The 14,165-nt window shown below is 31.4% G+C and overlaps 2 protein-coding genes across 2 annotated transcripts; both read left to right on the forward strand.

Annotated features, from left to right (window-relative positions):
• Positions 1-1,362: 1,362 nt before the first annotated feature.
• Positions 1,363-5,790, forward strand: LOC110633400 (nitrate regulatory gene2 protein). Its single transcript, XM_058129915.1, has 4 exons — positions 1,363-2,682; positions 3,228-3,403; positions 3,653-3,876; positions 4,867-5,790. The coding sequence occupies exons 1-4, from the start codon at positions 1,605-1,607 to the stop codon at positions 5,666-5,668; spliced, it is 2,280 nt and encodes a 759-aa protein (XP_057985898.1). The 5' UTR covers positions 1,363-1,604; the 3' UTR covers positions 5,669-5,790.
• A 2,292-nt stretch (positions 5,791-8,082) lies between these two features.
• On the forward strand, positions 8,083-8,834 carry LOC110633404 (uncharacterized). The gene has a single exon (XM_021781989.2). It carries the CDS (start codon positions 8,319-8,321, stop codon positions 8,655-8,657), a length of 339 nt encoding a protein of 112 aa, XP_021637681.2. The 5' UTR covers positions 8,083-8,318; the 3' UTR covers positions 8,658-8,834.
• The last annotated feature ends 5,331 nt before the right edge of the window (positions 8,835-14,165 follow it).

Here is a 14,165-nt window from a genome sequence, read left to right on the forward strand (position 1 = left end):
ATTATTTATTTATTAATTTCTTATTTTAGTTAATTATTTTTTATAAAATTTTATATTTAATTGAAGTTATAGTATAGATAGGTCTAAAAATTTTAAATATATTCAAATATTAAAATTAATTTAAATAATAAAAATATAATAACAATTAATTTAAAAATAGAGGACATTTTTAACAAAATAAATATTCCCCTATTATATTATAGATAAAATATATAATTTAATAAAAAAAATAAATATTAATGCCGTTGATAAATTTTTATTAATTATACACTAGCATCACTTCTTTATAATATTATTTACTATGAATTTAAATTTCATACAAAGTAATTCCAAATATATTTTATAAGTTGAGTACAATATTCACTTGAGGTTTTACTAATTTTGAAAATATTTAAGATTTTAAATTTTATTTATTATATTAATAAAAAAATTCATGAGATTTATATTTATTAATATTTTTATTTGATCAATTTTAATATACTTTAAATAGAAAAAAGATATTAAAAAAAATTCTATTTAATCTATAAAATTTATTAAATATATTTTTAATTACATAAAATAAAATTTAGACTAATATCAAATAAAGTGTTGAAAAGGGTAAATTATGATCAACTCTCTAAGATATAAAAAAACCTATAAGAAATTTCATTTTACTAGTTATTATTTTAAAATTTTATATTTAAATAATTATTTATTTTTTAAAAATATTAAATAGATAATAATATGCTATTTCACATCATTAACTTAAATAGAAATTTACTTTAAAATATAAATTTTCAGATTATTGATAAATTATGAATAAGTTATAACTTTAACACGTATTTTCAAAATAAATTACACTAAAACATAAAAAACTAAAACTCCTTTTTTTATATAATTTTTCTTGAAAATCATGTTAAAGGAATTTTCTAATTAGTTATTTATAAAAAAATATTACTATAAATGAAATATTTTTTTAATATATTAATTAAAAAATATTAAAAAAATTTAAAATTAAATTTAATAAATTTTAATTATAAAATGTTAAAATAATAAAAAAAATTTAATTATTTTTTAATAATATTTAAAATAATTATTTTATTTAAAAAACTAATTTTGATCTTTCAAATGCGACGCAATCATAAAACGGCAATGTATTAAAAAAGGCGCATGAAAACCCTCTATCAATCAACGAATTGGGCCCGACACCATCAGTGGGATGTTGGTTTATCCCCGCATAAAACGACGTGGTTTTTCGCCTAAAAAAATGTGACCGTTAATTTAGAGTGCTCGTCGCACGCACCTAAAAACCCAAACCCAGCGAGTACACTCTATTTCGTACTCTCAAGAAGTCCCGTAAAAGCATGCCTCGCTGCTCTCGCTGCTCACTGCACACACCTCTGTACTAGCTTGGCTCTTTCTTCCTCCCCTCTCTCACATCATGCTCTCCAATTCACCATTATCAAATACTCTCTCTCTCTCTCTCTCTCTCTCTCTCTCTCTCTTGTGTGTTAAGCTACCAAACCAAACCAAACCCAACCCACCAAACCAACTGTTGAACCCTTTACGCCATTTTTTTATTTTTCAAACCAGACTCTGAAATTTGGCCAGGAGTAGTCCTCGAAATGGGCTGTGCTCAGTCTAAGGTGGACGATGAAGAATCGGTGGCCAGGTGTAAGGAGAGGAAAATCCTTATGAAGGAGGCTGTGGTTACTCGGAACGCCTTCGCTGCTGGTCATTCTGGCTATGCTATTTCTCTTAAGAATACCGGTGCTGCGCTTAGTGATTATGCCCAGGGTGAAGTCCAAGAACCCCACTCCCACCTCCAGCAATCTCCCCTTGAGCCCATTTCTCAGCCTCCTCCGCCTCCCCCTCCTCCTCCACCGTCCATGGAGAGCTTTCCTCTTCCTCCTCCTCCTCCGCTGCCTGATTTCTCTCCTAGTCCTAGTCCTAATCCCATCAAGCGTGCGTTGAGCATGCCGGAGATCCCCATGAAGCTGCATCGAAAGGCGGGGGAAGAAATTGATTCCACTGCCATTGCAGAGGAAGAGGAGGAGGATGAGGAGGAAGAGGAACGTGGATTAGATCACGGAGCTCGAAATGGGAATGTCAATAATGATAAAAAGAATAAAGATTTTAGCGGGTCGCGGGGCCCACCTAATGGGAAGGTGGGACCGGAGGAAACACCGCGGTCCCCACCAAGGACACCGGAAAATCACGCCGTGCCACCAATGCCGGAGTCCAAGAATATGGCTTGGGATTACTTCTTTAATGTGGACCATATGCCGGGGCCGTCTTTGGAACCTGAAGTTGACGCGAATAGAAATGGCAATACCTTTGGCAGTGTTGAGCAGGATGTGGGCGTTCGATTTGGTAGCATTGAGAATCCCAGTGGTGGTGAAATCAGTGGGGTTGAGCCGAAGACGCCGGAGAAACCACCGACTGAACACTTGGCTACCGTGGCGGAGGAGGAGGAGGAGAAGGAGTCTAAGACGGAGAAACAGATTGAGCATTCGAAAACAGCATCTCCTGATTTTAAAGTGGCTGGGAAGAAGGTGTTTCCGGTTCCTACTGTGAATTTAATGCAGGTTTTGGGCGAGATTGATGATCATTTCCTGAAGGCATCGGAGAGCGCACAGGAGGTTTCAAAGATGCTCGAGGCCACTCGCTTGCATTACCACTCCAATTTTGCAGACAATAGAGGTATAATTATCCAACTTTGTGATGGATCCATGTGCATTTTTTATTTTCAATGTTCTGTTATAGAATCTTTGCATTCTTGCAGTTACTTCTTATTGGTCTATGAAGCTTAGAAATGGGTAGACACGTTAGTATGCAGAATATTGAAGCTCAAAAGTATTTGCAATTTTTAGTTTGCTATAAAATATGTGAACATTTTGAATTTGTTATTCGGAATGTTAGCATCTACTTTTTATATCAACTGGGCTTTTGTTGAGCATATTCATTTTTTTTCTACTAACTTTTTGTGGAGAACCTCAGATTTCTTGCTTTTCCCTTTTCAAAAGCAAGAAAGTTGGTTCATTTAGTAATAGATGTCCCTTTTCTACCAGTGCTTAAGGGTAATTTTGCTGTAAGGAGCTGGAAAGCTTTGTCTATTATTCAGTTTGAAAAGTGGAGTATGTGATTATTCTGCTATGAGTCTTTCTTTTCACTTTGGGTTTTATTTGTGGCAAGGGTTTGTGGTATTAATCTTGTCTTTTCCTAATAGCATGCTCTTAATAATGCAGGATATGTTGATCATTCTGCTAGAGTTATGCGTGTCATCACGTGGAATAGGTCATTCAGAGGTGTACCTAATGGTGAAGGTGGCAAGAATGAACTTGATTCTGAAGATTATGAGACTCTTGCCACCGTGTTGGATAAGTTGTTAGCATGGGAAAAAAAACTATATGATGAAGTAAAGGTACATTACAGTTAATTCTTCTTAATAGCAGAAAAAGACCCTTATCTACAGGAGTTTTTCCTTCTTTGAGAATAGGAGGCGTGAAACTTTAGCTTCCTTTCATGATTGGCCATAGATTTATGGTTCATAAAATGGATTCATAGATGGCTAATGCATTCTGGTGAAGTAAAATGGTGCAAAGCTTGTTATTGTTATTTATTGTTTGATGGGCTTTGTTGAATCTTATTGAATTTTGTTTCATGTTGTTAGCAAGGCGAGCTTATGAAGCTTGAGTATAGGAAGAAAGTTGCTCAGTTAAATAGGCAGAAGAAGCATGGTGCCAGTGCTGAATCCTTGGAAAAAACGAAAGCAGCTGTAAGTCATCTGCATACGAGGTATATAGTTGACATGCAGTCCATGGACTCTACTGTTTCAGAAGTCAATGATATACGTGACAAGCAGCTGTATCCAAGACTTGTTGATCTTGTTAACGGGTATGTTTTTATTTAGAAAAAGCAATTGAGAAATTAGAACATTCCCTTTTCCCCCATACTGGTTTTATTTTACCCATTCCTTCATTGAAAAATATGGTTTCTTTTTGTTATGCTATGTTGGTTGGATTAAATATACAGATACTTGGACATGCATGCGTCCAACATGGATATGGTTTTTCTTATTATTTATTTATTTTTAAATTTTTATCCCTATATTTGAGCTGAAGTAACAAATGACCACGTCTCTTTGTGGTGGAATGTCTGATGTGTGTTCCACCGCACATACTAATTGTAACTTAAGTGAATAGCTGGTAACTAAAGTTATAATGTGTCAAGTGTCTGCATTCTCACAAATGCTGAATTAAGAATTCCCAGAACTAGGACCTCGATATCTTCTGTGAAAAATTAGTGCCAATTTGAGACAGCAGTTTTAGTTTTACGTTTTCATGACCATCAGATCTTTATGAAGTGGGAAGTAAAGTTGCCCAGAACAGTTGATAAACCTTGAATTTTATTGTATTCCTTCTTTAGGGCTGGGGTTAAATACATTTTGTTTTTCAAGTGCCTGGAATTTAAATGTTAAAATTCTTAACTACAAATGATTTACCTAGTGAATTGTTTTTCTGATGCAAAATATCTAAAGCAGCTTCTAATAGGTGGTGTGTATTTATTTTGATCTCACATAACACTTTTCACTTGATCAATACTGTTCGCTCATCTAAAAGATTAGCTCAACCAGCACCTGTCATATGTTCATGTCTAGTCTTCACCTTCTTTCTAATGTACTGGGATTAATTCTCATAAACTTCTGGTGGTTATTCTTTCTTTATGCTGTTATTATCATTAATCTTTCTTTAGTTAGTTGATTGGTGTAATTATGGAGTATAAAAACAAACATAAATAGTTATCTGTTGATCTCTAACTGTACTACCCTAGAACACCTGGAATGGGATTCTAGTCATGGCCTTGAATTTCACCCTTGCACTGCAGGATGGCCAAAATGTGGACCAGTATGTGCATACATCATGATGGCCAGCTGAAGATTGTTACAGACCTAAAGTCCCTTGATGTCGGCCATGTTAAGGAAACTACAAGACATCATCATGAGCGCACCAAACAACTTTATAATGTAGTGCAAGGATGGCATTCACAATTTGAAAAACTTGTGACCCATCAAAAGCAATGCATTCAAACTCTTCATAACTGGTTAAGGTTAAATCTAATCCCAATTGAAAGCAGCTTGAAAGAGAAAATATCATCACCGCCAAAAGCCCCGAATCCCCCTATCCAAGCCCTCCTCCACTCATGGCATGATTATCTAGAAAAGCTTCCAGATGATGTGGCCAAATCTGCTATCTCATCCTTTGCTGCTGTCATAAAAACCATAGAACTGCATCAGGAAGAAGAGCTGAAGCTAAAAGAGAAATGTGAAGAAACCAGGAAGGAATTTCTTCGTAAGAATCAGGCATTTGACGAATGGTATCAAAAGTACATGCAGCGTAGAACATCAACTGATGAAACAGATGCTGAAAGAGGTGAAGATGCAAATTCCAAGGATCCAGTATTAGAGAGGCAATTCGCAGTGGAGAGCTTGAAGAAGAAAATGCATGAAGAAGTTGAAGCTCACCAAAGACATTGCATTCAGGTGAGAGAGAAGTCACTAGGAAGTCTAAAGATTCGGTTGCCTGAGCTATTCCGAGCTATGTCAGACTATGCTCATACATGCTCTGATGTTTATGAGAAACTGAGGGCCCTCACTCAGTTGCAGAATTCAACTCATGGTCCTCCATAATGATGTAAAGACTCCTAAGTTAAATCCTAGTCAGAAGTACCTTTTATCTGAGACATGCCTTTCTAGGATACTGGTAATCTGTATTTGTTGTGTGGAAAAATTAATTTCGCTTTCATATTCAAGCATGTATAGCCCACTCAATGCATATGAATGTAGGTGTGGCGCATACTGCATAATGAATTGGTGATCCTGAAGAATGGCATCTGGGTGGGCACTTTGTTTAATCCTGAATTGGAAGGTAATATACATTGGTGTTCCTAGCCGGCAAATCTTCATGAACTTGACTTGAACATTGTTGTTTATAAATTTTTTTCATTCGGATTCAAGAAAAGAGGCCAATTAAAAATTTAGGAAAAATTCATTAATCAGTAATCACTTTTGAGATATACTCAATCTTAAATTATATAAATTAAATCTTTTTATTTATTTGTTTATTAAAAAAGTCGGCATACACGTATAAAATGCACAGACTTTTAGGAACACGCCGCTCGCAAAAATGGACTCTTTCGGCGGTCTTAACTTGACCCTTAAAAGTTTTATTTTACTGAACTTTGCTGACAATTGGCATGCCCTCTTCAGCTAGACTACCGTCTATGACCAACTGAGCCTCCACCCCAACATATCTATTTTTTTAAAAGATATTTTCAATTTACGAACACAATTATTACAATTAAAATATGTTAAATATAATTTAAAATAAAATTTTCATACTCTAATTAATATATTTAAAATGATATTCTTCTACAATAATGTCTAATGGAGCTTTATTAAATTTTTAATATAAAATTACTAGAATACTATATTATAAATATAATATAAATAACTGCTTAAACTAATAATTAAACTAATGCTATTCTAGAAAAATAAAATTGCATAAATACATCATAAAATTATTATATTTTTATATATAGTAAATTAATATAGTTATTATTTAATAAATCACTTATCGATACTAATAAACTGAATTATATATATATGCTTATTTTTCTAATTCTAAAGTGGAAATATTTAATATTTATTCATTTATGTATTATTTATATATAATTGATTATAATATTATAAAAAAATTAAATTTATATTTCTCTATACAAATATTATGGATACGTCAGTAATGAGTTAGAGAATTAACTGAGGACACGATAATTATTTTATGACACAATTAAATGGTAGCAATTATTGTTATTATTAAAATTTTTTTACAGTAATAATTATTATCTTTAATAATATTTTCTTTTTACAGCAATCATAATTTTTTTTATAAAATATTTATAATTATAATTTTATAGCAGCAATATCCAATCATTCATATATTATGGCTTATAAACTCATGACAACAAATTTTATACTTTTGACAATAAAAATATTTACTGGTAAATTTATTATTTTTTGTAATGTATTTTTTTAAATTATAAAAAAATTAATTTAAAAAAATAATTATGAGAATATTTTTAAAATTTTACATGTATTTTAAATTTTAACTGTTTTTTAACACTTAGTGGATGAAAATAAATGAAAGATTAAATCATTCACTAAATCAAATATTAAAAATTAATTTTAATTTGTTATTAATAATTATGATTTAACTTCAGAACAAATATTAACTAAAAATTAAAAACTTTGACATCATGTAATTGGTCTCTAAATTTTATCATATATTTTATTTTTATCCCTTAATTTTAATTTGTTATTTAAAAATTTTTAAATTTTAATTTTATTTCAAAAAAAATCCATATAACCTACAATAATGGGTTTCTAAATTAAAAAAATCTATCTAAATTATAATGTAACGTCTACAAATACAGTTTTAATACTTTCTGATGAAAAGTAAATCTTCTTCCTTTTCAGGAAGTATATCGTTGTAATAGCATTAGTATTTTTGTATAGATCTAGATAGTAGTTGAAATAATTAGTATTTTTTGAGTGTGAAAGGAAATAAGGTAGAAAGGTAATTTTATTTTTTTTTAATTCGAAAATCTTTTTATAATAGGTTAGGGATTTTGTGAAATAAAATTAAAATTTAAAGATTTTTTATTAATAAATTAAAGTTACGAGATAAAAATAAAATATAAGATAAAATTCAGGGACCAACTAGAAAAATTAGCACCCTTTTTCACAGGAATGATTCGAATCCAAGATTATATTGTTGAAAATTTCTTGCCTTTTGTTTTGCAAACCTACCGCTCAGTGCTTAGTGCTTGATTACCCTTCCCCACTTGTCCTTGAAATATTTGACAAGGTCTTGTCTTCTTATCCGGATGGCTCTGACTCTTGATTCAAATAATTGCTTTTTATTTTTCCAACAGCTAGTGCAATTCCATTGGTAAAATTGAACATTTTTCCTATTATTTAATCCTAATCTCATATTCATGCCATATTTGAAATAGAATAATTGCCGCCAGCCAAGCTAGTTAAGCCGTGTTCAATGTTTAGAGCCATTTGTAGTCAAAAACAACCAAGCCAGTCTATAATAAATACCTATATTTCTACACCTAAACAATGTGTAATCCTCTTTCAGAAATGATTAATTATCTGTTATCTACATCATTAAGTCACATGTTATCAATTTCATGTTCTTTATATAATGCCTCTCATCCTCGGAGTCTTGAAATGAACTCAGGAGAGCTTCTGCTAATTTTGATCTTCTTCTACCATGGCAATGAGCTTCAAGAACTGGCGCAACTCATCGTGCAGAGAAACTATCTATCTGGGTAGGAACCAACTACAAGTAAAAGGTGAAAAGGATGAAGCTAATTATAAACCCAAGTGGCATAAGTTTTGGAGAAAAATCTACAGGGAGAAGAAGAAAATTTTCAGTGCTCCTGTTACATTGCAGGCTTCTTATGATCCAGATGATTACTCTCAGAATTTTGATCAGGGAACTGGGTGGGCAGAGCCTGATAATCTTTCTCGTTCTTTCTCAGCTAGGTTTGCTGATCCTTCAAGAATCTTGCAAAAGAATTCTAGTGTTAGATGTGTCCGGGGAGTTTGATGATCATGATGAGAGTTTTTGTCAGTTTGATCCCTAACCTTGAGCATGTTCATATCATATATAATTAAGTTGTATTTTTCTGATTATTCTTTAGGTTTTTTTCCATTCTTTTTATTGGGTATGTTAATTAAAGAATGATTGATGGGATAAATCATCAACAAATGCAATATTCAAGTATATGTCTGGTATTTCTCCATATCAATTATTCTGGATTAATTTTTTTTTTCTACTTCCAGAAATTATTTAAAAATGATGAAATATGCATTTAATAATTAGGTTATTAGTGCAATGATATTAAGTCTAAACTAATGGTTTGTAAATGTTTTGAGGCAAAACAGAATATGGGCATTTAGATTATGGCAAGAAGGAAGTAGTCCTAAGCAAAATCTAAATTTATATTTATTTGGATTAATTCTTAATTTATATATTTTAGTATAATGATATCTCAACCATCTTCTATTTGACTATATATTAATTAGTTGAAGATATGTTATCACCACAAAACACAATTTACAAGAGAAGAAGAGAAGGTGTGGATGTATGTCCGATTTACTTTTTCTTCTTACTTCGCACACAAGTAGATCAACATGCTGCTCATTGGCATGTTTCACTTTTACCTTTTCTACTATTCTCATGTGGAAGACAACATCATGAAAGCCCAAGAGAATCTTGCAGCATTACTATTTATTTTCATATTCTGTCCAATAAATTCTTTCTTTCTTTTTTTATTTTTTTATTTTTTATATATATAAAATAAGAATATTGAAACTTACAGGAAAAGTATACTGATTTACTATGAATCAGAGATATAAATATGTTAATTTCACACGCTGAATAAACAAATCAAAGTTCACCCTATAAAACCTGATTCTCATATGCCAATCCTTGCCGTGCTGTGTTGCGAAGAAGAGGAATTTTTAAGCAAAAAATTATTTCTTGTTGTTCATCTTTTATCAACTCCACAATCTCCATTTCATTAATCCTTTACAATTCCAAGATTTCCAAGAATTTGTATAAGAATTGAAATTCTTGGTTCATATGAGCATAATCCTTTTGTGTATTGGATTGAGATGGCTTAGAAGCTAGCCTTGCTTCTTCAACATGACATATATTCTCCATTTTAGTTCTATATAGTTATGTTTTCATCTTAAAACAAGGTCTGATAGCACCAAAAATTCAAAACCTTTAGTTTTGATATTTTAATCTAATTCTTTTAATTTTGATTAATTGACCGGATTTTAAAAATTTGATTAAATTTTACCCAATTTTGTAATTGAGATTGGAAAGAGTGTATGCTCAATATGTACAGTGGCATGACAGTCTAGGTGGCATAAAAATTTAATTCTTATATTGTGAGACCCACATTACACATAGGATAAAATTAAAAATCTCGCTCTCTCATGTTTAATATATATATATATATATATATATATATATATATATATATATATATATATATATATATATTAAATTATGTAAAATTTAATAAAGCTTCCATGCCACCTTAAAATCTCCGGCTTAGGGCTATTTGCCAGTCTTTTAGTCCACTATTTGTGCTAAGAAGCTTTATTCCTTAGATACACAGGATTTGTTGAAAAGGACTATATAAGAGCACTTGGATCCTTCACCCAATGGCAATAGCAATCCAAAGTGTCAAAGAACCATTTATGAGCATTGAGACTAAACAAGTTTGTACCCTCTGCCCCGTCAAGAAAATGCTGAAACTTTGGGCATATGCAGGCATTCCCAGCGTAAGTAGCATCTACATGAACCCATATGTTGTGTTGGTTTGCCACTTCGCATAATGGTCTCAATGGATCAACAGTGGTGGTTACAGTTGTACCCACAGTGGAATAGAGAAACAAATTAAGGGATCAGGCCGCCTTCTCAATCTGATTGAATGGACAACATGAATGAATTAGAGGATAGCGCAAACAATGTTGCTTTAGTTGTCTTAATGGCTCGAAAATTCTCAAGATGAATTCCAGCAATTTGAGTTGCCTTTATGAGTGCGAAATGTGTTTGACCTGAACCGTAAATAAGTAGCTCTAGATATTCTCCTTTCCAATCCGACTAAGTAAGAGAGAGAGAGAGAGAGTGAGTGAGAGAGAGATTTTGTTTAAACAAAAATTTATCTTGCCTCGTGTGAGTCTCACAATATGAGAATAAAAAAAAAGTCACCTAGACTGCCAAATCACTGCCACATCAAATTGAGCACACTTCCCTTGATCTCAATTTCAAAATTGGATAAAATTTAACCAAAATTTTAAAATCTGATCGATTGATCCAAAATTAGAAGAATTGAATTAAAATACCAAAACTTGCAAACGTTTGAATTTTTAGCGCCATTAGACCTAAAAAAAATGGTATTCATTTGATTGCCTTCTCCATTTGTTGTTATAATTGCTTGTAAGCTTTTTCATTCACACTACTATAAAAGTTGCTTTATTATAAAAATAAATATTTAATGATAAATATAATAATTATTTTCATACCTAATTTTTAAAAGTAAAATAGTATTTATTTTTATAATATATTCGTATTTATCTCTAATTAATTAATATAATTTTTTACATTAAATAGGAGAAGTATTGGTTATTTGATTTTTTACATTAATCGCACCAACCATATTTTAACTTAGAAGGTTTTTTTATTTTCAATTACTAAACTTTACTTTGTTAAAATAAAATCTCTTAATTTTAATTTTATTTCAGAAAAAGTTTCCATGACCTGCAATAGCAGGTTTGCAAGTAGAAAAAGAAAATTACTATTTAGCCCATCTTCTTCAAAAAGAATATCACTATTTTACCTCATTTCTCTTTTCTTTTTCTCCTCTCTCTCATATTCTTATTTTCTTATTAATGTTGTTTGTAAATTTTTTTGCGGGTTTGGACCTACAAGACAAAAGAGAGAATATCAGGTGAGTTGGTTTAGGTAACATCTCTGATGTTTAAATTAGTATTAAGAACTTGACTGTGGATGAATGAGAGACTAACTGAATTAGACATGCATACCTGATGGTCTTCATGTAGGATTTGGCATAGTCTCTTATTAGGTTTAGGAGTTGGTATCATAATAGGACTTGAGAGTTTTTGTCTCATAGGAGTCTAGTGTTAGCAGTATGCCCTAGAGCATATCATTTAGTATGTATCTAATACATATTTTATTAATAAAAGATAATTTCACTTTTCCGTTTACATTATGTATTTATGTGTAATAGAAAATGTCTATTGATATTTTGTTAGAAATTCTATTCTTAAGTTGTTAAGAATACGAGTGACAGTATTTCTAGTACTAAGTATCATAAATTGGTTCACAATCGAGGATACTTCACACAAGACATGACTTATCTAGGAAGATTGTAATCATGTTTGTTCTCAAGTTATTTATATGAGATGTAAATAAGATGGAATGGTAAGTCTCATGCCATATAACAAACATGATAGGCACTTATACATGTTAAGTAGGCTGAACCAGTGACACTTATGACAAGCACATGGAGTTTACTTTTGTCACTGCATTGTCATAAATCATATCAGTGCATATAATCTTTAGACCTGAGATAACACAGTTATCTTGTATATAGATGGTTTGAGTTTGATACTGCTTTCATACTTGTACTGTGTATGGGTATATGGGCATGTGTTGGCTCCTACCAGTTATATATGGAGATCGGTGTTGATCAAGATGGAATCTGTTACCCTAAGTAAATAGGGATAAAATCCTATGTTAATTTAATTGTTCTTGATGTTTCAAGTTTCTGGCTAGGATAGACAGATTTAATCAGAAAAGAGTTTCTGATGAGAAAATCTTTTTAATCAAGAATTGGAATTAAAAGAGAACATAATATTCATAGCAAATGGGGTTTGACATAAACCATGACTCTAGCTGGAATTGGGATTTTGTAACAGAGAGATTCTAGTGCATGGTAACATATGATTATAGGTTCATTTAAGTTATTCCTTATTACTGATTGGTTGGCCATGGCATACTATGCAAGGTGTTAACCATGGTCTATGAGGTGTATAAAATGATTTAGAGAAATCATTTATTGTAAGAAAGAGTTCTGATGATATTAAGAGTTGATATTATATCTCATTGCCAATTAGTGATGAGCCTAGTGAGTCACACACGCATACACAAGTAATCACCAAGTTAAATATGATTTAATTAATTAATTAAAGAGTTTAATTGATTAATTAAATAGGTTTGGTTTGCAATTAGATTACAAAGTCCCTAGAATGGCTTGAAACCAAATCTAGGTTATTGGATGTGTAGTATAAGTTAAATTTATATTTAAAGTGTTTAAATATGAATTTAATTATGAGAAATTAATTAATAGAGATTAATTAATAATTTATATTTGATATAAATTGATTAGAAGAAGAGAAATAATTATTTTGGGTTGAGAACTCAAAATTAAGACACAAGGGTATTTTGGTCATTTCACAGGGTGACATGTGGCACCATGAGATGGTGACACATGGCACTACACATAAGCTTGCGAATTGTCTTTTAATCATGTAAGATAATTAAAGTCAAGATTAAATCTAAGTTTAACACTTGGCACAATGTGATTGGGTCAATTAAACTAAGAGCCAATTAGAAAGTGACATGTGGCAAGGGTTTTAAGTGATGACCTAGCTATATAAGGAAAAGGATGAAATAACAAAAATACAAGCTGCTATTGTTTCATATGTGCCGCCACCCTTGGAGACCTCTTCCTCTCTTCTTCTTCATCTCTCATCAATTCAAAGAGAATTGCCAATATTCTCTTAAATTAAAAATACTAGAAATCGTTTCTAGTGTCCTGTATGCATCTATAACATCTCTAAAGGCAAAAACTAATTTTCTAATTAATTGGAAAGGCTTGAGAAGCTGTTAAAGGGGTTGCCATTGGTGATCTTGGTGTGGACAAGCTAGAGGGACAACATCTGGTGTCCTAGGCGCATCCCAAAGGTGCCAAACACAACTACACTGCATCAAAAGGTTAGTGCACTTGTTCTTGAATTAATCTAGGGTTCTAATGAATTAATATGTTAATTCTAAAATCTTAAATGGCAAATGTAGATCTAAAAATATATTAAAAGTGTTTTAATATGTTGTTTATCATTGAAATCAAAAAGATAAATAATGAATCTTACATGATGAATGAGACCCTAAAAGAAAAAATTTGAATTCAATGATCTAAACTTATATTTTTCATGCTTCTGCTCCTTCAATTGGTATCATAGCCACTATATTTGCCATTTAGATTGTTGATTATATGATTTAATTGTGTGATTTGATCATGAGATGATTGGTTCATTGCTGGTTGCAAAGCAAAGGTGGCGGTATGTTTGATGACCACTATGGTGCGCAAGGTATGATGGATATTGAATGTGCAGTTGTTGTATGATCTAAGGTCCATTTTATATCTAATTAAATTTTTTAATTAGAATTATAATCACACAATTAAATTTGTTTGAATGTGATTCAAATTTGAATTTTTAAATTTGTTTGAATGTG

The sequence above is a fragment of the Hevea brasiliensis genome, chromosome 11 (assembly GCF_030052815.1).
Source record: "Hevea brasiliensis isolate MT/VB/25A 57/8 chromosome 11, ASM3005281v1, whole genome shotgun sequence".
NCBI classification, from domain to species: domain Eukaryota; kingdom Viridiplantae; phylum Streptophyta; class Magnoliopsida; order Malpighiales; family Euphorbiaceae; genus Hevea; species Hevea brasiliensis.